Source organism: Maylandia zebra, linkage group LG3, assembly GCF_041146795.1.
Source record: "Maylandia zebra isolate NMK-2024a linkage group LG3, Mzebra_GT3a, whole genome shotgun sequence".
Classification (NCBI taxonomy): Eukaryota; Metazoa; Chordata; class Actinopteri; order Cichliformes; family Cichlidae; genus Maylandia; species Maylandia zebra.
The window spans coordinates 6,270,662-6,293,598 of record NC_135169.1 but is presented as its reverse complement, the minus strand read 5'-3'; the positions used below and the strand labels follow the sequence as shown (position 1 = coordinate 6,293,598).

General features: G+C 47.6%; 1 protein-coding gene across 1 annotated transcript; it reads left to right on the top strand.

Moving 5' to 3' along the window:
* Nucleotides 1-770: 770 nt before the first annotated feature.
* Nucleotides 771-22,893, top strand: LOC143414542 (butyrophilin-like protein 2). Its single transcript, XM_076879187.1, has 4 exons — nt 771-1,405; nt 12,088-12,414; nt 21,967-22,308; nt 22,513-22,893. The coding sequence occupies exons 1-4, from the start codon at nt 1,018-1,020 to the stop codon at nt 22,602-22,604; spliced, it is 1,149 nt and encodes a 382-aa protein (XP_076735302.1). The 5' UTR covers nt 771-1,017; the 3' UTR covers nt 22,605-22,893.
* Nucleotides 22,894-22,937: the final 44 nt, after the last annotated feature.

The window sequence follows — 22,937 nt, the reverse complement described above, 5'->3', positions numbered from 1 at the left end:
CAATTCCCTCGGTTCGCTGGAGCTTGTTTTGTTCGGTGTTGGTCCCTCCGTCCTGGGCCCCCGCCGCCCGCCCTGGGTTGGTCGTCTGTTTTTGTTGTGGGCTGTCTGGAGCCAGCCCTTGGAGGGGGGGTACTGTCATGGTCCTGGGTCGTTGACCCAGCGTTTTGTGTTTATTCTGATTTGTATTAGTTTAGGGTTGAACCTGAAGTTGATGTATATTCAGCCCTACCTGTGTCTGTCCTTGGTGCTCTGTTCATGTCCCTGCGTTGTGTTGCAAATCAGTCTGTGTTTCCCGCTTTACTTTGAAGGCTCGTGTTCTAGATTTCCTGTTTTGTTCTGAAAGTCTGTTTCTGTTGTCATTGTGTTCAGCTTGTCTCCTCCGGTCCTCATGTGTATTACGTTCAGCTGTTCTTCCCTCCTGTGTGTGATTACCTGATTACCTTGTGTGTGTATATTTAGTGGGTGTCGGTCTGTGTTCGTTGTCGGCTCGTCTGCGTTCTATGGTGTTCCTGTCTCTGCGTCTCTCTGCCCCGCACCCCTTTTGTATGGTCTCAGGTTTGTCATTTAGTTCTCCCAGTTTAGGTTTCTTCAGTAGTTTTGTCATGCCTCACTGCCTGTTTCTGCCATTGTCACGTTGTAAATAAACATCACTCGTATCATCAGTCACTGCTGCATTTTGGGTCCTCCCTTCCCTCCACACCACACGGCTCACTCCGCCAGCCGTGACAAGGAAGGCTTCTATCAAATTCTTCCACATGTTGTCAAACTGAGCTGTGTGATGAAGTGAGTGTGACAGAAACACTCAGACTGTGTTTCTCTGCTTCATCAAGTCAAATCTGGTCCTCAGAGACTGAATAAAGTCCTGTCCCACTAACAGCAGCTCCAACAGTCTGTTCACTGCTTTCTTCCTGTCAGTCTTCATCTTTCTGCTGCGTCTCCTCTTCACACTGACCACTTTCTATCTAACAGTGAGCTCCCAGTGAAGCAGCAGCATTCAGCCTGTTAGAGTCAACACAAATGTCTCCATCCAAGCTCATGTTGTGCTTTGTTGTCCTCTCAGTCCCCCAGGTGGAGGTGGATTCAGGGGTGGAGTCTGTCCAGCTGCCCTTCAACACCACACTTCACCTGCCTGAAGACGCTAAAGTGGAGTGGATGGACAATTACAAGATCCTCAGACCACACAACAGGAAGGTCCATGTGTATGAGAACGGCTCTGACCAGCCTGAAGAACAGCACCAGCGTTACAGAGACCGAACGAAGATGAATGAAGACCTGCTGAAAACTGGAGACCTCAGTCTGACCCTGAAACACCCCACAGACTGGGACACCAGGAGCTACACCTGCACCATCTACAGCAGGGAGGGAAACATCCTGCTGAAGAGAAAAGTGAAGCTGAAAGTCAGAGGTCAGTGCTGTAGATACAGGGCAAAGGTCAGAGGTCATGCAGGAGTTTATTCTCTCAAAGCTTTTAGTTTGAATCTATTTTCAGTTCATTCAAATAAAATAAATTCTTTGATGTTTTGATCTAAAAGCCAAAAATGTCAGGCGGAGCAACTGTGTGTTTAAATGAACAGACTAAGAAGACCATTAAAATGATCCTAACTTCAAAATAAAAGCCTCTGGCATGATGTGAGTTTGGATCAAATCAATAGTTTTGTTAGTTTAGTCCAAATCAGTGTAAATGTATAAATATCAATAGTTTTAAAGCTGCTGAGATCATTCAAACACTTTGATCCAGTCATTTGGATGTTGTCACATGTCAGGGTGGAGCAGCCATAAATACGAGGCTTTTATTGTGAAAATGCTGAGTGTGATGCTCCAGAGGAGCCCATGGGGTGTTTGTGGCTGGATGCAAAGGTTTGTAGCTCTCCTTGTAAAGAGAAACAGCTTGAAGCTACAGAGGAGCGTCTGCAGAAGAAGACAGGGGAAAGAGGAAGAAGCTGAGGCCGCTGGAGAAAAGACAGGAAAAGGAAATCAGCTTCATTTGTTGGAGGCCGTTTGTTCATCACACTGAAATATTCCCACTTTAGAGACAGGAAACAAAGTGAAGTGTGGATTGATGTTTGTCTCCATGATTTGGGCCCTGGAGTCATTTCTTCATCTCCCACTTTAAGACATATTAATGTCAGCCTCACACGTCCCACAGTGGACACATTTCTATTTCTAGATGATATTTGGAGGATGGTCATGTGTTTCTCTGCTGTCACAGCTCTTTGTGATATTTGAGCGCAGCAGTAGACTTCTATTAGACTGCTCCAGATTCCTGAGAGTTCACACAGAAAACTTTACAAACAGCCAAAGAAAAACTATTGAAAAGCTTCAAGATCACAAAGAGCTCTTTCACAGCACATATGAGCCATTAAGAAGTGCACATTTGTGTTTCCCACAGTCCATCATCCAATAATATCAAAGGACAAACTGTGAGGTAAAAAGCCTTCAGCTCTTTTTGAAGGAAGCAAAAAGACTTTGGTCCTGAGAGATGGTTCAAAACACAACTCAGACCTACCAAAGTATTATTTGTGCCAAACACATGAAGCCTTCAACTTTGTATGTGTCCAGTCAGTGTGGCAATAGAAGTCACTGTGAGGATTTTCAATGTGCTGTCAAAGAGCATCCAAACAATCAGGTGAGGATGAAGAGAATTAGTGTGGATGGACAGAAAATCCATATCCAGTGTGATTTAGGAGCAGCTCATATATAATGAGTGAAATGAAAGAAGAGCACAGACAGGAAGAACATGAGTGAGCAGACATTTTGGAGCTGCTGATCCACACAGGGCTGGATGGAAGGAGTGGGAGTCCATGATGGCTCAAAGTCTCTGATCTAACTGTTCCTGAGCCTCTCCCCCTGCCTCCTCTTTGGATCTTCTCCTCCTCTTCTTCCTTATCTGCCTCCTCCACCACTGCTCTCTCCTCCCTCATCTCCTCCTCAGCTGAACTGAAGTCAGGGCTGTAACATGAGGAAACGTGCAGAAATGACTGAGTCAGCATGTTGTTGAAGTGAGTTGAGTGATGGTGAGCAGATTAGATGTGCGAGCCTCCCTGTAGAGAAGAGCAGATCTTCTCCAGAGTTTCCCACCTCATGTTTTCCTGTGTCACAGCTGATTGTCACATCCTGGCTGTCACTAAATGAGTGGTCCAAAGGTGGAAGGAGGAGCACAGTTAGATTGTTCACCTCCTAACCTGTGAAATCAACCAGCTGAATGAAAAACACTGTGATCCTATGAGCTGCTATCAGGGCTGCTCCATTCTCAGGATTCTCATCTGGATGACTGAAGCAGATTATTGATGAAGTCAGCAAACAGCTTTCAAAATGGCTCTTTTTCCAGGGGAACTCCCTGAAATGTAAATCTCTTTTTTTTTTTTTTAAAAATTCATATTTTTATTAAGGTTTCAGAAGCAGGCATTCACAATATGTACATCATGTAAGCATTCTTCATACTTAGGTTATCTGCCTTAGATACTGAAATAGTATTTTAATTTACATCCAAGTCATAAAGGAAGAATACTTACAACTATAGAAGCAATTGAAACCATCACATAATCCGAAAATGAAAAACAAAAAACAAAACTAACAAACCTAAAAAAAAAAAAAGAGAAGAAAAAAAAACAAAAAAAAAAACCGCATGTGTTGGTAGGGGGTGATCCTATAAATATATATACATACATCATAATTATTGGTTTGTAATAATAAAATCTGGCCTATGAGGCGTGATATATTTGACCCAGTTTTCCCAGTATGATGTAAATTTCTCCAGCTTGTGGTTAACAGAAGCTGTTATCTTTTCCATGTTATAGATTTCCATTGTGATTTCCATCCATGTACTTATGTTTGGGCTTTCTGGGGATAAACATTTGCTCTTCCGGCGCCCCCCGTGTGCGGCAGCCTGTTACAGCAGCTCTGCTCATTCTGAGTTTCTTTCTTTCTTATCTTTTTTCTCGTAATTTTTTTTTTATAACTAACGTATTAGTAATTAGACTCTGCAACCATGTTCTACCGTTTTGTGCTAGTCCTGGTCGTTTTTCTCAGTTTATTTCTACTTTTTTCACCCGTGTCTGGGGACCCAGAGCAGAGATCCTTTGTTTACAGTAAGGATCAGCTGTTAGCGCTGCGTCCTGCAGCGGTACTGCCGGCGGACAGACCCGATATTCCAGGCGAGCTGAGGAGGAAAAGACGGGGGTGTCGTGCTGGGAAGGAGCGCCGTCGCCCGAGAAGGAGACGTTATCGACCATCTCTTCCTTCTGTAATTATTGGAAACGTAAGATCTTTGCCCAATAAGATGGATGAGCTCACGTCGCTAACCTGGTCACAGAGGGAGTACCGGCAATGTAGCATCATGATGCTAACGGAGTCGTGGCTAACATCGCTAACTCCGGACACAAGCGTGACACTACCGGGATTCCAGCTGCTGCGAGCGGACAGGACCAGAGACAGCGGTAAGAGGAAAGGAGGGGGACTGGCAGTTTTTGTGAACGACAGATGGTGTAACCCTGGGCACATCACTGTGAAAGAACAACTCTGCAGCAGAGACATTGAGCTGTTAGCCGTTAGCATGCGTCCGTACTACCTGCCCCGGGAGTTCTCGCATGTTATCGCGATAACAGCGTATGCCCCCCCCTCGGCCAACGCGGATGCAGCCTGTGACTCTCTCCACTCTGTGGTCAGCAGACTGCAAACACAATCACCGAGAGCCCTTCTCATAATATCAGGGGACTTTAATCATGCCTCACTGGACTCCACACTGCCCACCTTCACCCAGTATGTGACCTGCCCAACCAGAGTCAATAAAACACTGGACTTACTGTATGCCAATGCAGAAGAGGCATACAGTTCATCACCTCTCCCTCCCCTGGGCAGATCTGATCACAACCTGGTGCACCTTGTCCCTGTGTATGAGCCCTTAGTGCGCAGGGAGCCACCAGCCACCCGCACAGTACAGAGATGGTCAGAGGAGAGCGAGGAGGCTCTTAAGGATTGTTTTGAGTCGACTGTGTGGGAGGTGATTTGTGATGACCACGGAGAGGACATCGACAACCTTACTACATGCATTACTGACTATATAAACTTCTGTGTGGATAACACTGTACCTACCAGGACTGTACGGTGTTTCTCCAACAACAAACCTTGGATTACCCCAGAAATTAAAACCGTCCTCAAGCAGAAGAGGAGGGCCTTCAAATCCAGAGACAAAGAGGAGTTGAAAAGGGTGCAGAGAGAGCTGAGGGGACTGATAAGGAATGGGAAGGAGAGCTACAGGCAGAAGATGGAGAACCAGCTTCAACAAAACAACGTTGGTGAAGTCTGGAGAGGCCTCAGAACCATCTCGGGCCACAAACAGCAGAACTCTCTGCCTGGGAGGGATGTGAGATGGGCAAATGAACTGAATCATTTCTTCAACAGATTTGATTCAGCCATGAGGCAGTCTGCAACATCGGCTGCAGACTCACCCACCCCCACTGCTGCTGTTCCACCTCAGACACTTCACACCTCCTCTATTCACCCTGCTCACTCCTCCCCACCCCCAACAACAGCATCCAATACACACTCAACACAAGGCTCCAGCCTGTCTCTCTCAACCACCCAGGTTAGGAGGGAACTGAGGAGGATTAATGGCAAGAAGGCAGCGGGTCCAGATGGCATCAGCTCGAGGGTCGTCAGGTCCTGCGCGGACCAACTGTGTGGGGTGATGGAGCACCTCTTCAACCTGAGCCTGAGGTTGGGAAGAGTCCCACAGCTCTGGAAAACCTCCTGTGTTGTACCAGTGCCAAAGACTTCACGCCCCAAGGACCTCAACAGCTACAGGCCGGTGGCTCTGACATCCCACCTGATGAAGACCCTGGAGCGGTTGGTCCTGGCTCAGCTTCGGCGCCTAATAAGCTCATCACTGGACCCACTTCAGTTTGCCTACCAGCCTGGCATTGGAGCGGATGATGCCGTCATTCACCTCCTACATCGTTCCCTCGCTCACCTGGAGACCGCTGGAAGCACTGTGAGAATCATGTTCTTTGATTTCTCCAGTGCCTTCAACACCATTCTTCCCTCGGTTCTAAAGGACAAGCTGGTGAACTCTGGAGTGGACCATCACCTCACTACCTGGATCCTGGACTACCTCACCGACCGACCACAGTATGTGAGGACTCAGGGCTGTGTGTCGGACAGGGTCGTCTGCAATACGGGGGCCCCACAGGGAACGGTTCTGGCTCCGTTCCTCTTCACCATCTACACTGCAGACTTCTCCCACAATTCCACCCAGTGCTTCCTGCAGAAGTTCTCTGATGACTCTGCAATAGTCGGCCTCATCACTGATGGGGACGACAAGGAGTACAGAGGTCTGACCCAAGACTTTGTGGACTGGTGCCAGCTGAACTACCTCCAGATCAACGCCAGTAAAACCAAGGAACTGGTGGTAGACTTCTGCAGGCACAAGCATTCTCCACTGCAACCACTGAACATCCAAGGTATGGACATTGAGGCTGTGGACAGCTACAGGTACCTTGGTGTTCATCTGAACAATAGACTGGACTGGACTCATAACTCAGACGCCCTCTACAGGAAAGGGCAGAGCAGGCTGTACCTGCTGCGGAGACTCAGGTCGTTTGGAGTGGAGGGCCCACTCCTGAAGACCTTCTATGACTCTGTGGTGGCTTCTGCTATCTTTTATGGCGTGGTCTGCTGGGGCGGCAGCATCTCTGCTGGGGACAGGAAGAGACTGAACAGGGTGATCCGAAGGGCCAGCTCTGTTCTAGGATGCCCTCTGGACCCAGTGGAGGTGGTGAGTGACAGGAGAACGGCGGCTAAGCTGTCATCCCTGTTGGACAACATCTCCCACCCCATGCAGCAGACTGTGACAGCACTGAGCAGCTCCTTCAGTGGGAGACTGCGGCACCCACGGTGTGGGACGGAGAGATTTCGCAGGTCTTTCCTCCCCACTGCTGTCAGACTCCATAATAAAGACTTTAACTGATCAAGCACACACATCCATACATATGCAATAATACTAAGTGCAATAATCCTTTCTGTCATCGTTGTATTTTTACTCAGTTGTATATAGTATTTGTATTTGTATTCTATTTTTATCTTATTGTATATTTATTTTATTTTATTCTACTGTATATAGTATTTTATTCTATTCTGTACAGTTGTGTACTGTATTTATTCTTATTGTATTCAAATTTTTGCCTCATAACTTTTGCACTGTCCACTTCCTGCTGTGACAAAACAAATTTCCCACGTGTGGGACTAATAAAGGTTATCTTATCTTATCTTATTCTGGTGATATTCTTTTTACAGGCCACCAGTAGAATATTTATTAAATGTTTATCATATTTAGGCCATTCCTGAGGTATATATCCAAAGAACATAGTCTTACTCTCGAGAGGTATTTCGCATTTCAAGATATCCTGTAAGGCATTATGTGTTTCTCTCCAATAATCCCTCAAGATAGAGCAGTCCCAAAAAATATGGTAGTGATTTGCACTTTGATTTCCACAGTTCCTCCAACAAGCAGGGGGGTTATCATCATAATGAGACTTCTGAGAAGGTGTTATAAAGTACCTAATTAGGCACTTCCAGCCGAATTCCCTCCACTTTTGTGAGCTGGTACACATCCACTGATACCTCCATATTGCCATCCATTCTTCCTCTAATATTTTTATCCCTCCTTCCTTCTCCCATTTTGTTCTAATATATGAAGTTGAATGTGGTTTCAAATCCATTAGACCCTTATACAGACATGATACAATTCTATCAATAGTTTCTGAGTTATAGCTTTTTATAAACAATTCCATCAAGCGTGTGTTTGTCATTGTTACATTTCTCATCTTCGTGTCAGCATAGTGCCTTAACTGCAGATATCGATAGAAGTCTTGTTTTTCTAATGAAAATGTTTTTCTAAGCATGTCAAAGCTGAACAATTTTCCATCTTTCATTATACTACACAGGGCTGTTATGCCCTTACCTGTCCAGTCCTTGAATCTAGAATCCAATTCATTAGGCTTGAACTCTGAGTCGTAAGCACACCATTTAAGAACTGTAATATTGGTCTCGAGTTCATATTCCTTTATAATAGTTCTCCATGTTTTAAGGGTCCTTTTCACCCACATGTTATCCTGAAATGTAAATCTCATTGGAATGAAGAAGAAGTCCAAAGGCGTGGTTAGGCCCAGACTTGTGGCTGTTTTCAATGTAAAGCCCATGTTGCAGGCAGCTGCTGCTCCTTACTGGCCCACAGCCTCCACTGATGGATGTGTCAGCTCACTTGTACTGTAGCCACGGGGAGAGCGATGGTGAAGCTGACAACCAGAGGTGTAGCGCTATTTGTTGAAGTAGCCCAGCTGTGCCATGGAAGCACAAGTTTCCAGAGATGATTGGACTGTGAGCAGAAATGATCCATGTTGGACTGAATTGAAGAACAGATCATAAAGTCCTCTGTGTGCCCAGCCCGTCTGTCTGAGCATCTTCATCAGTGTGCAGCTGATCTACAGCTAATGTGCTGATTGATGAGCAGCCTGTTCATGGTGATGATGAGAAACAGATTGGATTCAAAGCACAAATGAGTGAAAAAGGAGCAGCAGCCATGATAGAGCGAGTCCTCTGCTGACAGAAATAGTGGAGTGAAGGATTTGTGCAGCGTTTCTCTGTGAAAACAGCTGATTCAGATCAATGAGAGGAGGATGAAGGAGAAGCAGCATGTTTCTGATAGAAGCATCACTGCTGTGCTACAAACTGCTGGAAGTAGAAGAAGTCAGAGCAGTCGATAACATGAAGTTACAGAGTAACTGTCAAAGGAAAGAAGGGAGAGGACGAGAAACATTTGTTCAGTGTCAGCATCAGATGTCAGAAAAATACAGGAACCTCATACAGCGCTTAGAGAAGATGATTCACTGCATATGTAATAAAGTGTACAGACAAATGGAAACATATGAAAGCAACTTTGAAGGCAGCAGAGACGTGTTTGCTCTCAGAGACGTGTCATGTTAATAAGAGACTCGGGGAGGACCAGCAGAGAGGACAGGCTGATTGTTGTACACTGGGACAGTTTAAGCTCAGCTTTTACAGCCCATGTAGCAGACTGTCATCAGAACCAGTGGATGAAACCAGTGCAGTGAAAATAATGTGGTGTGGGGATTTTAATGGTCACAGTGAGCAGAGCAGTCAGTGAAGAATGAATGAAGTTAAAGAAGCTGTACAAGAGTAGATATTAGAGCAGGGACAGAGTCAGCAGCTGATCTCAGGATGGTCTCAGATTGGCTGTCAGGTGTTTGTTGATGGCAGGAAGTCAGACAGGAAGTGACCTCACTCCTGTAATCAGTAGCGGTCTTAGATACGGGCGACTCGGGCGGTTGCCCGGGGCGGCATCGTGGTGGGGGGCGGCATCACGGGCATCGGCAAAAAAAAAAAAAAAAAAATGCTCGTACTCATGCTGCCCCGACGTCAGCCAGCGCATATTGGGAATGGCACAGGCACCGATCGGTTTTCTGTCGCCCATTTGCTGGGAGTAAGGGCGCCCTTCGTTTGCGACGTACAGCAGCTTTTAGTGCTTTTAAAGAAGTGGGTTGCAGGTTGAGGGAGAATTCTTATTTATGCTTTTGGAGAGGAGGGCAGGGCGGTGGGGGAGTCTCTGACCGGCTGGAGCAGCATCTAATAACCAACTCGCAAAATAACGCAAAATAAAAACAAACCAACAAACACGAGAACAGCAGACATTATAATACAGACTTATAATTTGCACCGATGTTTTTTCGAAATTCTATACACGAGAAGTGAGCGCGAGAGCCCTCGGTGCACCTGCTCGCTGCTGAAGTCAAAGTAAACTTTATTGTCATCTCCGCTACAGTCCAGCATATAGAGAGACGAGACGATGAGGCTCCAGTTACAGCAGTGCAAGTAAACAAACAATAAATATAAGAAGAGTAAGAAAATAAATATACACTTTAGGACTCGGGGTAAGGGATCAATAACAATTTATAATTTACAGTTTGATGATTTAAAGTCTCACACACAACCCGTCGAAAGGGGAGGGGGGCCGGCTGCTTCCAAATAGAGCACATTTCATTCATGTTGTAAATCCAACATAATACATAATCCAATCCAATTATGTATTCATGATTTGAATCCTGGGTTGTGTGAAATCTCAGAAATGCACCCTAGACAAAGTGAATCTGTGAACTAAGGTGTAGGTGTGTTAGATCATGTTGTGGTGATCCTTGGGTTGAGGGATGGGTGTTCATACTGGAGTGCAAAATTAAAACCAATGGAAGATGGACAAGAACAGTTCAAAGCCATCAGGTCCTCAGTTTAGAAAAAATAGAAAAGAAGAGGAGGAGAAACGAGCAAAAGATGCAGGTAAGCAGATGTGTGATTGGATAATGGCAGGTCATCCTGAAACAATCAGAATCAGAATACTTTATTAATCCCTGAGGAAATAATGTGGGTTACAGTTGCTCCAAGAAGAAATGGTAAAAATAGCAACAGTAACAGACTAAACTCCTAACAATACATTATGTTACAGATTTTAATATTAATTAGTCATTGTCAGTTGTTGATTTGTCCTGTTCTCATTGTGTGACGAATTATGATGGCTGTTTGGTAGCCGTTTGCATACTGTTGAAATCTCCCAATTCTTTGAATCTTTGGGCTGAAGGAAGGACAGTACTCGGTGTATAAATGCTCAATCAACAATCATTTATTTCCATACAATTCAATACTTATGAGCATTAGAACCATCATGATGGGGAGACCTGCCTGCAGAGGGTCACAGCAAGTCTCAAAATGGTGACGGGTTACTCAGCTTTTTATACTCTCTAGTGGCCCCCACCTAGTCGTAAAAGCCTAAACATTCACATTCTTTCTCTCTTACGGCGCCTAAGTTGTGACCTCGGCTCCCTGTCTTTCTGCTCTTCTGAAAGGTGGGGGTCTGGAATGTGGTCTGCTTCTTCTATTATCTGCACAAGGTCCTCTGCACACAACATTCTCTTCATGATTCAGCAGTAAAACATGTCAAGAAACAATGTAATACATTCAACAGTGTTGAGTAATACAGGTCAAACCAATTGTCACGGTCTCGCTGGCAGACCGTGGGGATGTGGGGAAAGGAGGACCCAAAACGCAGACTCTGCGATGCAAACAGTGCTCTTTATTTACAGTGGAAAGCTGTAAACACAATAACTCCCCGTTGCTCCCTCGAACCCCGTGTGCGTGCTTCCCTCCGACGTCTGTGCTCGTGCTCCCCGCTGTTGTGTTACTGCACACCCTGTGCGTGCTGCCCTTCTGGTCCCTCGTTTCACCTGCAGGACAATACAGAAGCAGCCGTTAACACTGAACCCGCGCGCGCGCGCACACACACACACACACACACACACACACACACACACACACACACACACACACACACACACGATCCGCACTTCCTAATGCTACACACTGACTTGGAGTCTTAGCTTAATGATCCCGCGCCGGTGGGAGCTCCAACTCTCTCCTAAGTAGCTCCCCCGACGAGCCCTGATCACCAACAGGTGTGGCATGAACTTCAGGCATGAACCAAAACAAGCAAAAACCACAAAAGAAACAACCCCCCCAAGGTCACAGTTCCAAAGTCCGACCGCACCCCCTGCAGAGGAGCAAAAAAGGAAAAACACCACAAAACAGTCTCAGGCGGCCTTACTTTGACTTTTCATACTTTATGTACAATTTGCCAGTACTGCAGTTTTGTGTGTAGTGAGGTGTTTTCATGGTGTTTTCTTGGTGCTTTTACTAAAGGAAGGCTTCTATCAAATTCTTCCACATGTTGTCAAACTGAGCTGTGTGATGAAGTGAGTGTGACAGAAACACTCAGACTGTGTTTCTCTGCTTCATCAAGTCAAATCTGGTCCTCAGAGACTGAATAAAGTCCTGTCCCACTAACAGCAGCTCCAACAGTCTGTTCACTGCTTTCTTCCTGTCAGTCTTCATCTTTCTGCTGCGTCTCCTCTTCACACTGACCACTTTCTATCTAACAGTGAGCTCCCAGTGAAGCAGCAGCATTCAGCCTGTTAGAGTCAACACAAATGTCTCCATCCAAGCTCATGTTGTGCTTTGTTGTCCTCTCAGTCCCCCAGGTGGAGGTGGATTCAGGGGTGGAGTCTGTCCAGCTGCCCTTCAACACCACACTTCACCTGCCTGAAGACGCTAAAGTGGAGTGGATGGACAGTGATGATGATAAGGTCCACGTGTATGAGAACGGCTCTGACCAGCCTCACAAACAGCACCAGGCTTACAGAGACCGAACGAAGATGAATGAAGACCTGCTGAGAACTGGAGACCTCAGTCTGACCCTGAAACACCCCACAGATGGAGACAACTGGACCTACACCTGCACCGTCTACAGCAGGGAGGGAAACATCCTGCTGAAGAGAAAGGTGGAGCTGAAAGTCAGAGGTCAGTGCTGTAGATACAGGTCAAAGGTCAGAGGTCATGTAGGAGTTTATTCTCTAAAAGCTTTTAGTTTGAATCTATTTTCAGTTCATTCAAATAAAATAAATTCTTTGATGTTTTGATCTAAAAGCCAAAAATGTCAGGCGGAGCAACTGTGTGTTTAAATGAACTAAGAAGACCATTAAAATGATCCTACCTTCAAAATAAAAGCCTCTGGCATGATGTGAGTTTGGATCAAATCAATAGTTTTGTTAGTTTAGTCCAAATCAGTGTAAATGTATAAATATCAATAGTTTTAAAGCTGCTGGGATCATTCAAACACTTTGATCCAGTCATTTGGATGTTGTCACATGTCAGGGTGGAGCAGCCATAAATATGAGGCTTTTATTGTGAAAATGCTGAGTGTGATGACCCAGAGGAGCCCATGGGGTGTTTGTGGCTGGATGCAAAGGTTTGTAGCTCTCCTTGTAAAGAGAAACAGCTTGAAGCTACAGAGGAGCGTCTGCAGAAGAAGACAGGGGAAAGAGGAAGAAGCTGAGGCCGCTGGAGAAAAGACAGGAAAAGGAAATCAGCTTCATTTGTTGGAGGCCGTTTGTTCATCACACTGAAATATTCCCACTTTAGAGACAGGAAACAAAGTGAAGTGTGGATTGATGTTTGTCTCCATGATTTGGGCCCTGGAGTCATTTCTTCATCTCCCACTTTAAGACATATTAATGTCAGCCTCACACGTCCCACAGTGTTGAGGAGCACTTGGTGAGGGCTAGTTCTTTAAGGTTCAGCAGCTAACAAGAAGGTGTATCGGTCAGGATACAGGAAGGAGGACAACAGGCTTCCACTTTGCCGGATTGTCACCACCAGCTGTTTTATTGCCACCTAGATGCTCAGTGTTGCCAGCAGTCTGTAGTAACAAACAAGTTGCCATGAGTATATAAATATATACAGCAACAGCTTCACTAAGATAAACATAAAGGATTAAATGAAATAAACCAACACATCCATCTGAATATACACATAACAGAACATATATAATTTGAACTATGCCAATCTTTCATCTCTTGCTCCAAACACAGAAAGGTCATGTGGCGGGGCGTGGCCTGCGGTGCCGTGCAGAGGAGGCGGACGCACCTGCACGGCATCCGCAATCACGCCCCGCCGAATTAAATATTGTACTGGGTCCTGTGATTGGGTTGTTGTGATGGTGTTGAGCGGGCAGCGGGAGAGCTGCAGCTCTGAGTATTGTATCTGAGTATCTGACAGCAACCGTCAAAGATTCAATAAAAAGCATCAAAATGCCACTGGGTCTGCCGTGTATGTTTACAGTGGTGCCGAAACCCAGGACGGGAGGCACGGCAGAGCCAGGAGTGGGCCAGCAGAGGGGGGAGCTGGCGAGAATGGTGGCCGAGCTGGCGGCCACGCAGCAGGAGCAGGCGGCGGTGTGGCGCCGCAGGCGTGAAGAGCTGCAGGACCAGACTGAACGCCACCTGCAGAGGATGGAGAATCTGGCGGCGCTGATCCGGTCCTGCCCGACACTACCGCCACCCCCACCGGCGCTCCCCAATGGCGCTGGAGTGGAGGACATCCAGTCCGTGCAGGCGCCTGTGCCGGCCCCCAGGTTGTGACCAGCTAGTACGCAGCCTGCCACAGCGCTTGTCCCCACACCTCGTGTGGGAGCCGCTGGGGCTCTGCAGGGCCCGGTGCCCGTTCCTGTGCCCCGGAAGAAGGCGGCGGAGCCGCTCCAGCCGGGAGAGGCAGCGGCGATGGCGGCGCCCGAGGAGCTGCTCCAGCCTGGAGAGGCAGCGGCGATGGCGGCGCCCGAGGAGCCGCTCCAGCCGGGAGAGGCAGCGCCGGAGGCGCAGCGAGGGGAGCGTGACTTGCTCCCACCGGGAGGGGCGGAGAAGCCGCGGGATAAGTCGGTGGTGCCCGTGCTAAGGGAGTCCGCGCCACCGAAACCCGAGGTTAGCGGGGTGAGCAGAGTGGCCTCACCTCCACCAGAGGCCGGTGCCTGCCGGACATCTGCCCAGCCGCCTGCGAGCCGGGGCGCACGACCGTACCGACCGCGTCGCGTCCACCTGCCACGTGGCCGACCTCCGGATCAGCTTCGCCAACTTTATTTTATTCACGTCACACCACACAACCACCAACCCCTGAGTCCCCGTGTTTTAACACGGCGGGCATGATTGCGGATGCCGTGCAGGTGCGTCCGCACGGCACCGCAGACCACGCCCCACCACAGGTCACAATTAAACACAGTGAGAATGTCATACATAGCCGAAACATCCACTCTAACTGTAAACAAAGGATCGTGTGGCCGAATAAAATTACTACATAATGGCGGCGGCCGGCGGCACATGCTTCGAGTTACGAGATGAAAAAATGCGGTGCTACAATGCGGTAGAATGTAACTAAAGCCGCGGCCAACATCAGAATCGGAAAATAAACATATTTAAGGAAACTTACTTTCAGTCATGAACTTAACACTCGGAGCATCACCGTGAAGGATGGCAACCAGGAACAGCTTACGAGGTAAACAGAACTCACTGAAAAAATCTCCCCTTCTCGAGTAGCATCGCGATACCCCCAACTTCTCCCTACGTCATTTCCTACGACTCTGCCGGCTGCCGGAGGATTTCCATGATGCATTGAGTTTTTCCTTTCCAGTCACCTTTCTCACTCACTATGTATTAATAGACCTCTCTGCATTGAATCATATCTGTTATTAACCTCTGTCTCTCTTCCACAGCATGTCTTTATCCTGTCTTCCTTCTCTCACCCCAACCGGTCGCAGCAGATGGCCGCCCCTCCCTGAGCCTGGTTCTGCCGGAGGTTTCTTCCTGTTAAAAGGGAGTTTTTCCTTCCCACTGTCGCCAAAGTGCTTGCTCATAGGGGGTCATATGATTGTTGGGTTTTTCTCTGTATCTATGAAGCGCCTTGAGGCGACTTTTGTTGTGATTTGGCGCTATATAAATAAAATTGAATTTAATTGAATCACTCTCTGCCTCACACGCCCTCATCTGCTGCTTTCCTCTGATTGGCTGCTTTGACAGAGCCATGATTGGCTGCATGTTTGTATATAAAGCAGCACGTTGCTGGCAGATCAGCCATCAGCTCATGTTTGTGACTGCAGCATGGCACCAGTTTGCTCCTCGTGTTTCAGTCCCAGACTGACCTGCAGCTCTTTAGTAAATTCAGACAGCAGCTTTGTAACTGTTAGTAAATCTGACCATGAATATCATTATGACACCTCTGACCACTCATTCTGTCTTTATTGGCTTTCATACATGAAACACGCTTAAAGTCACCATTGAATCTAAACTGGATGAAAGCAGCTGTGAGTCACTGCAGCAGCTCTGTGCCAACAACCAACCAACACCTGGGTGGAGTCCCAGCTGAAGCTGAGAGATACTCAGAGACAGAAGCAGCTGTATGGAAGCGTTCTACAGGACGGCTGACACAAAGCTGATGTTACTGATGTCTCCTAGATAGATCTCATGGACCAAAGGCTCTCTGTGTCATCTCGGCTCCAGCTGAACTAAACAGAGTGAATTTGGGCTTTCAGGGAGGGGTGAAAGCAGAGCGCTGTAAAGGAAAGGGCTGTGATTGGTTCAGAACACGTCAATGAGAAGAAAGGAAAGCTTCAGAGCAACATGAATGAAACAAAGTGTTTTGATGACGACTGAAAGCCAAAACTGTCCCTGAAATCAGAATCCAGTTCATCTCCAGCCCCGTCAGCAGTTCCAGCTGCAGTGCTGTTACAATAATAGTCATCACTTCTAGTTTCACAGCAGCAAACTGGGAACATTCAGCGTCTCAAAGATTGACCTGTTAGCACCTGCAGACATTGTTGAGCTGGCTCTGCTGATCTTGTCTTCATTTCTCCACTATTTGGAGAAGCTTCAGCAGGATCCACAGTCAGAGTCAAAGTGGAGTTCTAGCATGGACGTGACGCTTCAAGAAGCTTCAGACAGACAGTGTTCTCCAAAAGTTCTGCTCTAAAAGGAAACTTTGAGCTGTGATTGTTGTAGTCAGAAGGATGGAGGCTGGATCTTTGATGAGTGCTTGCACACAGGCTGTCTTTAAGTATTCTGGGACACAGCCAGAGGACAGACGAGTGTTCATTATTGGAAGCAGCCGAGGGGCAGGGACATCCCAAACTTCACTCAGGAACTTTGGAGGAATCATATCTACACAGCTTGATGAGCGTTTCAGTTGTGCCACAGTCCTTCAAAGCTCCTCCACAGAGACTGGCACAAAAGAAGATCAGATATGGTGGCTGGGGTCGGGGACATCAAGAAAAGAATCAGGAGCTGCTGTTTTGGATTTCCTCTCATTCATTTGATGCTTCAGAAAGTTTAGAAAGTGGAGACGTTCCTCACTCGATGCCGTAATCTGATGAAAACTTGCAGGATTTCAGACGCTCCACTGAGCTCCAATGAGCTCCAAAGAGCTCCAAAGAGCTCTGGGCTGTACTTATTAGAATGAATTAAAGGAGAGAAATAGCCTCGCCTCCTTCACCTGTTCATTGAAAGCAGTCGTTCATGCTTTCATTTCTTGATGACGCAGCTGAAGATTCACCTTCTTCCGTCTCCTTTCTGCCCTCCGGCATTGTCTTTTCAGACTGTGAATGTCTTTGTGGATCCAGGGCAGCGAGCGAGCACCACGTTTAGTCCTGATCTTAAAGGTGCAGTTGAATCTAAAGTGGATGTACAAAGGAGGTTCAGATCATTCAGTGTTTGTGTGTGTGAGGGAGGAGGAACACCAGTGGTGGTAGAAACACTGATGAACATGTTTCTCCTGCTTCCTCATGAAAAGAGCGTCAGCGTACTGACACGGCTGCTTTTGCCTGATCACTTGGAAAAATGATCTCAAACAGAATCCATCAATGATCAGAGAGAAACACATCAGCTCAAAGCCTGGAGTTCATACTGAAGCCCACAGTTATATGTAGGCCAACAACACGCTGTTTGAAACCAATGAATTTACTGTACTGAGGAACTCAAATGAGTCAGTAAGATCATCAACATGGATCTTAAAATCAGCAGCTCAGATCATGTGATCACACATAAGAACCATGGAGCAGGAAACATCTGAGAGTTCAGCTCCAACTCTGATGGAGTCTTAGGAGGGCGGAGATACCTGCACAGATAGGAGCTGTTTCACACTTTAACAAGCAGCACCTCCAAACTACACCCTTCATCTTCCTTAATAGGGGAGCATTTGAAGCCAAAGCTCCACCCACCCAGCCACTTCCTCTGGGCTGACTGAAACAATCATATGTGGGGTCAGAGTTCACAGACTAGACAGTCCTCTCCAGGTTTCATCATGTTTCTGTTCAAAACATCAAATCAAGCTGATGGGAAGTTGTAGAATCCTTCAGAATAAAAGCCTGACTATTCAGAGCTCCAACATTAAGAAGAGCAAAGTGAACCAAGGTGGGTGGAGGCAGCAGAGAAACTGTAGGGTGGAGCTGAATGCTTCATCAGTGGGATGATGCAGCAGATTTCCTCCACCTTGCACAAACTGTCCTGTTAGTTATTATGACTGGAACATCCAAAATGTCTCCAGAGGCTCCGAGTCCAGCTGAACATGTATTAGTGTTTAGAGTGGAACTGAGGTGATAGGGACTAGGACCTGGGGGACGTCAGTCAGTGACGGAGCGGTCAGCAGGTGTGGGCAGGTGTGGACAGGTACTTGATGGACTGTTTCCTGCTGGACTCCATGTGATATGTTAGCAGAGAGGATCTGGCTCCTGATTGGTTGAAGTGGAGCCCATCTGCTGCAGAAAGATGCCTCCTGTCCCAGAAAACATTGAAGTTGTCTCTAAAGCCCAGGCTGTGGGAGTCACACACAGAGGAGAGCCAGGTGTGGAGGCCGAGCAGCCGCCCAAACGCCCCACGGCCACAGGTGGGAGTGGGGCCGCAGATACAAACACTACGGTGGGCTTGTTTCACAGCCTCACAAAGACACACAAAGTCCAGTTTGAGGAAGTGGGAGCGCTGTTTGGAGTCCAGTTGGTGCCCATGTGGATAAGGATGGTGTCGGCCTCCGGACGGGATCGTATTCTGCCAGGAAACTTGTCTAAAACGTCCCAGAGCGTCGGGCCGGGAAAAGACAGAGCGCACGCCTCCTTTATTGTGAAATTCCTCACCATGGTAACTGAACACATCAGCTGGTCTGCAGCAGGTCATGTTCAGAGTTTGAGGCTCAAAGTGTCCCATTTTCACTGATTGTTTCCCGACGACATGCTTCACGTGTGATATGGATCCTCTGCTGAAGGAATCTGCTTTCTATCCACAACCTGTTGATCCGTGTCTGACTAACAGCAGCGCAGGAAGCCCTGCAGTTACACAGAAACTGTCTGAGTCGCATTGTTGCTGCAGTTTACCTGCAACTGCTGTGAAGAAAAAGTCTCACTGTGTTTGTGTTTGGTCCTAATCTGCTGCCTGTCTGTTTGACATGCTGGATTTCCAGCTGATCGATGACAGATTAGAAACTGATCAGTCTATTGATCACACAATATTCCATCAATAGAACTGATTTGACTTTGATTTGTGTAACAAAGTGATTTCTGATCCTTCATGATCAGAATCAGAAACAGAATCAGAATCGTGTTTATTGGCCAAGTATATGTGCAGACACATACAGGGAATTTGGTTCCGGTAGATGGTGGCTCTCAAGCACAGCAATGTAAATCTCTCTCTCACACACACACACACACACACACACACACACACACACACACACACACACACACACACACACACACACACACACACACACACAAGTGTCTATATATACACATTACACATACATACACAAAGCTGTGTAAACCAACTATAAATAACGAATCTAAACTTATATACATAAAATACAGAAATGAATGAGGTGGAATGAATACTACAGAATGTACATAAGGTGCAGCTGCAGTCTGGCAGTGGGAGCAGTGTGACAGGTCAACTGTTTAGAAGGGAGATGGCGAGGGGAAAGAAACTGTTCCTGTGTCGGGTGGTCCTGGTCTGCAGGCTTCTGTACCGTCTGCCAGAGGGCAGCAGATCAAAAAGTCTGTGTGCAGGGTGTGAGGGGTCTGTGATGATTTTCCCTGCCCGTTTCCTGGTTCTTGAGAGGTACAGATCCTGGATGGAGGGCAGGAGGGTGCCGATGATTCTTTCTGCTGCCCGTACAGTCCGCTGCAGTCTGCTCCTGTCCTGTTTAGTGGCTGCTCCATACCAGACTGTGATGGAGGAGCACAGGACAGACTCAATGACCGCAGTGTAGAACTGGATCAGCAGCTCCTGTGGAAGACTGTACTTCCCCAGTTGTCTCAGGAAGTACATCCTCTGCTGGGTCTTTTTGAGGATGGAGTTGATGTTGGTCTCCCACTTCTGGTCCTGGGAGATGGTTGTACCCAGGAACTTGAAGGTCTTCACAATTGACACAGGGCTGTCTGATATGGTGAGGGGGAGCAGAGTTGAGGGATGTCTCCTGAAGTCCACTGTCATCTCTACAGTCTTAAGAGTGTTGAGCTCCAGATTGTGCTGACTGCACCAGAGTACCAGCCGCTCAACTTCCTGCCGGTATGCAGACTCATCACCATCTTGAATGAGGCCAATGACAGTGGTGTCATCTGCAAACTTTAGGAGTTTGACAGCCGAGTTCTTGGAGGTGCAGTCGTTAGTGTAGAGGGAGAACAGTAGTGGTGAGAGGACACATCCTTGGGGGGCACCAATACTGAGGGACCGGGTTTCAGAGGTGATCTCCCCCAGCCTCACTTGTTGCTTTCTGTCTGTCAGGAAGCTGGTGATCCACTGACAGGTAGCTGGTGACACGCTGAGCTGGGAGAGTTTGGAGGAAAGAAGTTCAGGCACAATGGTGTTAAAAGCCGAACTAAAGTCCACAAACAGGACCCTGGCATAAGTTCCCGGGCGGTCAAGGTGTTGCAGGATGTAATGCAGCCCCGTGTTCACTGCATCATCCACCGACCTGTTTGCCCGGTAGGCAAACTGCAGAGGGTCCAGCTGGTGGCCTGTAATGTCTTTCAGATGGGCTAACACCGGTCGTTCGAAGGATTTCATGACCACAGACGTCAAGGCGACAGGTCTGTAGTCATTCAGTCCTGTGATGGTGGGTTTCTTGGGGACAGGGATGATGGTGGAGCGTTTGAAGCAGGAGGGAACTTCACAGCTCCAGGGATCTGTTGAAGATGCGAGTAAAGATGGGAGCCAGCTGTTCAGCACAGGTTTTGAGGCAGGAGGGTGAGACGCCATCTGGTCCGGGGGCTTTCCTGGGCTTCTGTTTCTGGAATAGTCGGCTCACATCCTCAGTGTGTATTCTGAGTTTCAGGGAGGAGGAAAGGGGGGTGAGAGGTGTGGTGGAGGTCGTTGAGTCTGGATTGGGGAGGGTGGGGGTGGTCGTTGAGTCTTGATTGGGGAGGGGCAGGGTGAAGGGGGGAGAGGTGGAAGGTGTGTTGGGGGTCAGTGTCTGAAGCAATGTCCCTGGGGAGGGTGGGGCGTGGGAGTCTGTCCGTCTCAAACCTGCAATAGAAAGTGTTTAACTCGTTGGCCAGGTCTTTGATTGCTTCAATAGTGGGTGGGGGGCGTCTGTAGCTGGTGATTTCCTGCAGGCCCCTCCACACTGACGCAGGGTCGTTGGCTGAGAGCCGTTCTTCCAGCTTCTGGGAGTAGATCCTTTTAGCTGCTTTGATCTCCTTGGTCAGTGTGTTCCTGGCTTGCTTGTACAGGGCCCTTTCACCACTTCTGTAGGCGTCCTCCTTGGCCTTACGAAGATGTTGGAGTTTAGGAGTGAACCATGGTTTATTGTTGTTGTATGTGCAAAAGGTCTTTGTTGGCACACACACGTCTTCACAGAAACTGATGTATGATGTCACAGTGTCCGTGAGCTCATCTAGGTTCTCAGATGCAGCTTCAAAAACAGTCCAATCAGTGCAGTCAAAACAGTCCTGCAGTTCCTGCTTTGCTGCGTTAGTCCACTTCTTCACAGTTTTGACTACAGGCTTGGCACATTTGAGTTTTTGCCTATAAACTGGAATAAGATGGACCATGCAGTGATCAGAATGTCCCAAAGCTGCCCGGGGCACAGAGCGATAGGCATCTTTTAGAGTGGTGTAGCAGTGATCCAGTATGATGTTGTCCCTGGTGGGGCAGTCTATGTGCTGTCTGTATTTAGGGAGTATGATGTGACAGTGTCAGAGCTGAATGCACTTGTAGAGCATCATGTTTTTATGGCTCACATTTAAAGTGTTGCAGCTCTAATGTACAGCTGTCATATTAGAAATAGAAGCAGCTCTGATTTTAGTGCTCAAAGAAATCTATGAAGTGATGAATTCACACATGAACAGTTTTCTGCAGCGTTCCTCTCGGCCTTATTTGCAGCTCCACTCTTGTTTTTGCTCTAATAATTATTTCTCTCCATGAGCTGTTTCTCTGCCTGAAGGAGGCGCCACTCCATCGCTTCATTTAGTGCAGAACAAGAGTCACATGATGCTCTGAACACCAATCACACTTTGTACAGCTCATGTTGTGTTTGTTGTCCTCTCAGTGTGTCAGGTGGAGGTGGAGGAGGGGGCGGAGTCTGTCCAGCTGCCCTTCAACACCACACAAAACCTGCCTGAAGATACTAAAGTGAAGTGGTGGGAGGTGGGTTCATACAACAAGCTTCACCTGTATAAGAACGGCTCTGACCAGCCTGAAGAACAGCACCAGGTTTACAGAGACCGAACGAAGATGAATGAAGACCTGCTGAAAACTGGAGACCTCAGTCTGACCCTGAAACAGCCCACAGAGAGAGACAGTGGGAGATACAGATGTGGAGTCTGGAGTCGTGGAGACATCTTCACCTTCTTCACCAGGAGATACAAAACAGTGCAGCTCAAAGTCAGAGGTTTGTATGTCTGCATGGGTGCGTGTGTGTGTGTGTGTGAGTGCGTGTGTGTGTGTGTGAGTGCGTGTGAGTGCGTGTGAGTGCGTGTGTGTGTGTGTGTGTGTGTGTGTGTGTGTGTGAGAGCGTGTGTGTGAGAGCGTGTGTGTGTGTGTGTGTTTGTGTGTGTGTGTGTGTGTCTCTGACTGTCTTGTGTCTCCTCTGCAGGGAGAGTTCAGGTCCAGGATCAAACAGGGGACATCAGGAACAGAAGCAGCTCCATTGATCCGACTCCTCTGATGGCTGATCAATCAGTTTGATCTGTGTGTTCTTTGATTATTGATCAGTGATGTCAGAGTGGAGTCAGTGTGATGTTGTTGTTGTGTGTTTGAGACTTTTAGTGTCCATGAAGGTCTCTGCTGCCGTAGATCCTCTGAACTGTGACAGAGGTCTCACTCTGGAGGAAACTCTCAGCACTTTCCAGCAGCTCCTCCATCATGGAGGACGTTCCCTCACTGTAACAGGTGGAGGAGAGAGGAGAGGAAGCACAGGTGGATCCTCTGAGGAAGAGGAGCGTCCTACAAACCACATGATCACATGACCAGAGGGGCGTGGCCTTCAGTGGTAGTAATAAAGGAACAGTCCACATGTTC

What these genes read in the sequence shown, in the direction of transcription:
- LOC143414542 (XM_076879187.1), top strand. Translation starts at nt 1,018, where the DNA reads ATGTCTCCATCCAAGCTCATGTTGTGCTTTGTTGTCCTCTCAGTCCCC. An exon ending in AGTGAAGCTGAAAGTCAGAG is followed by an intron (nt 1,406 to 12,087) that starts GTCAGTGCTGTA and finishes TTGTCCTCTCAG; the next exon opens with TCCCCCAGGTGGAGGTGGAT. An exon ending in AGTGCAGCTCAAAGTCAGAG is followed by an intron (nt 22,309 to 22,512) that starts GTTTGTATGTCT and finishes TCTCCTCTGCAG; the next exon opens with GGAGAGTTCAGGTCCAGGAT.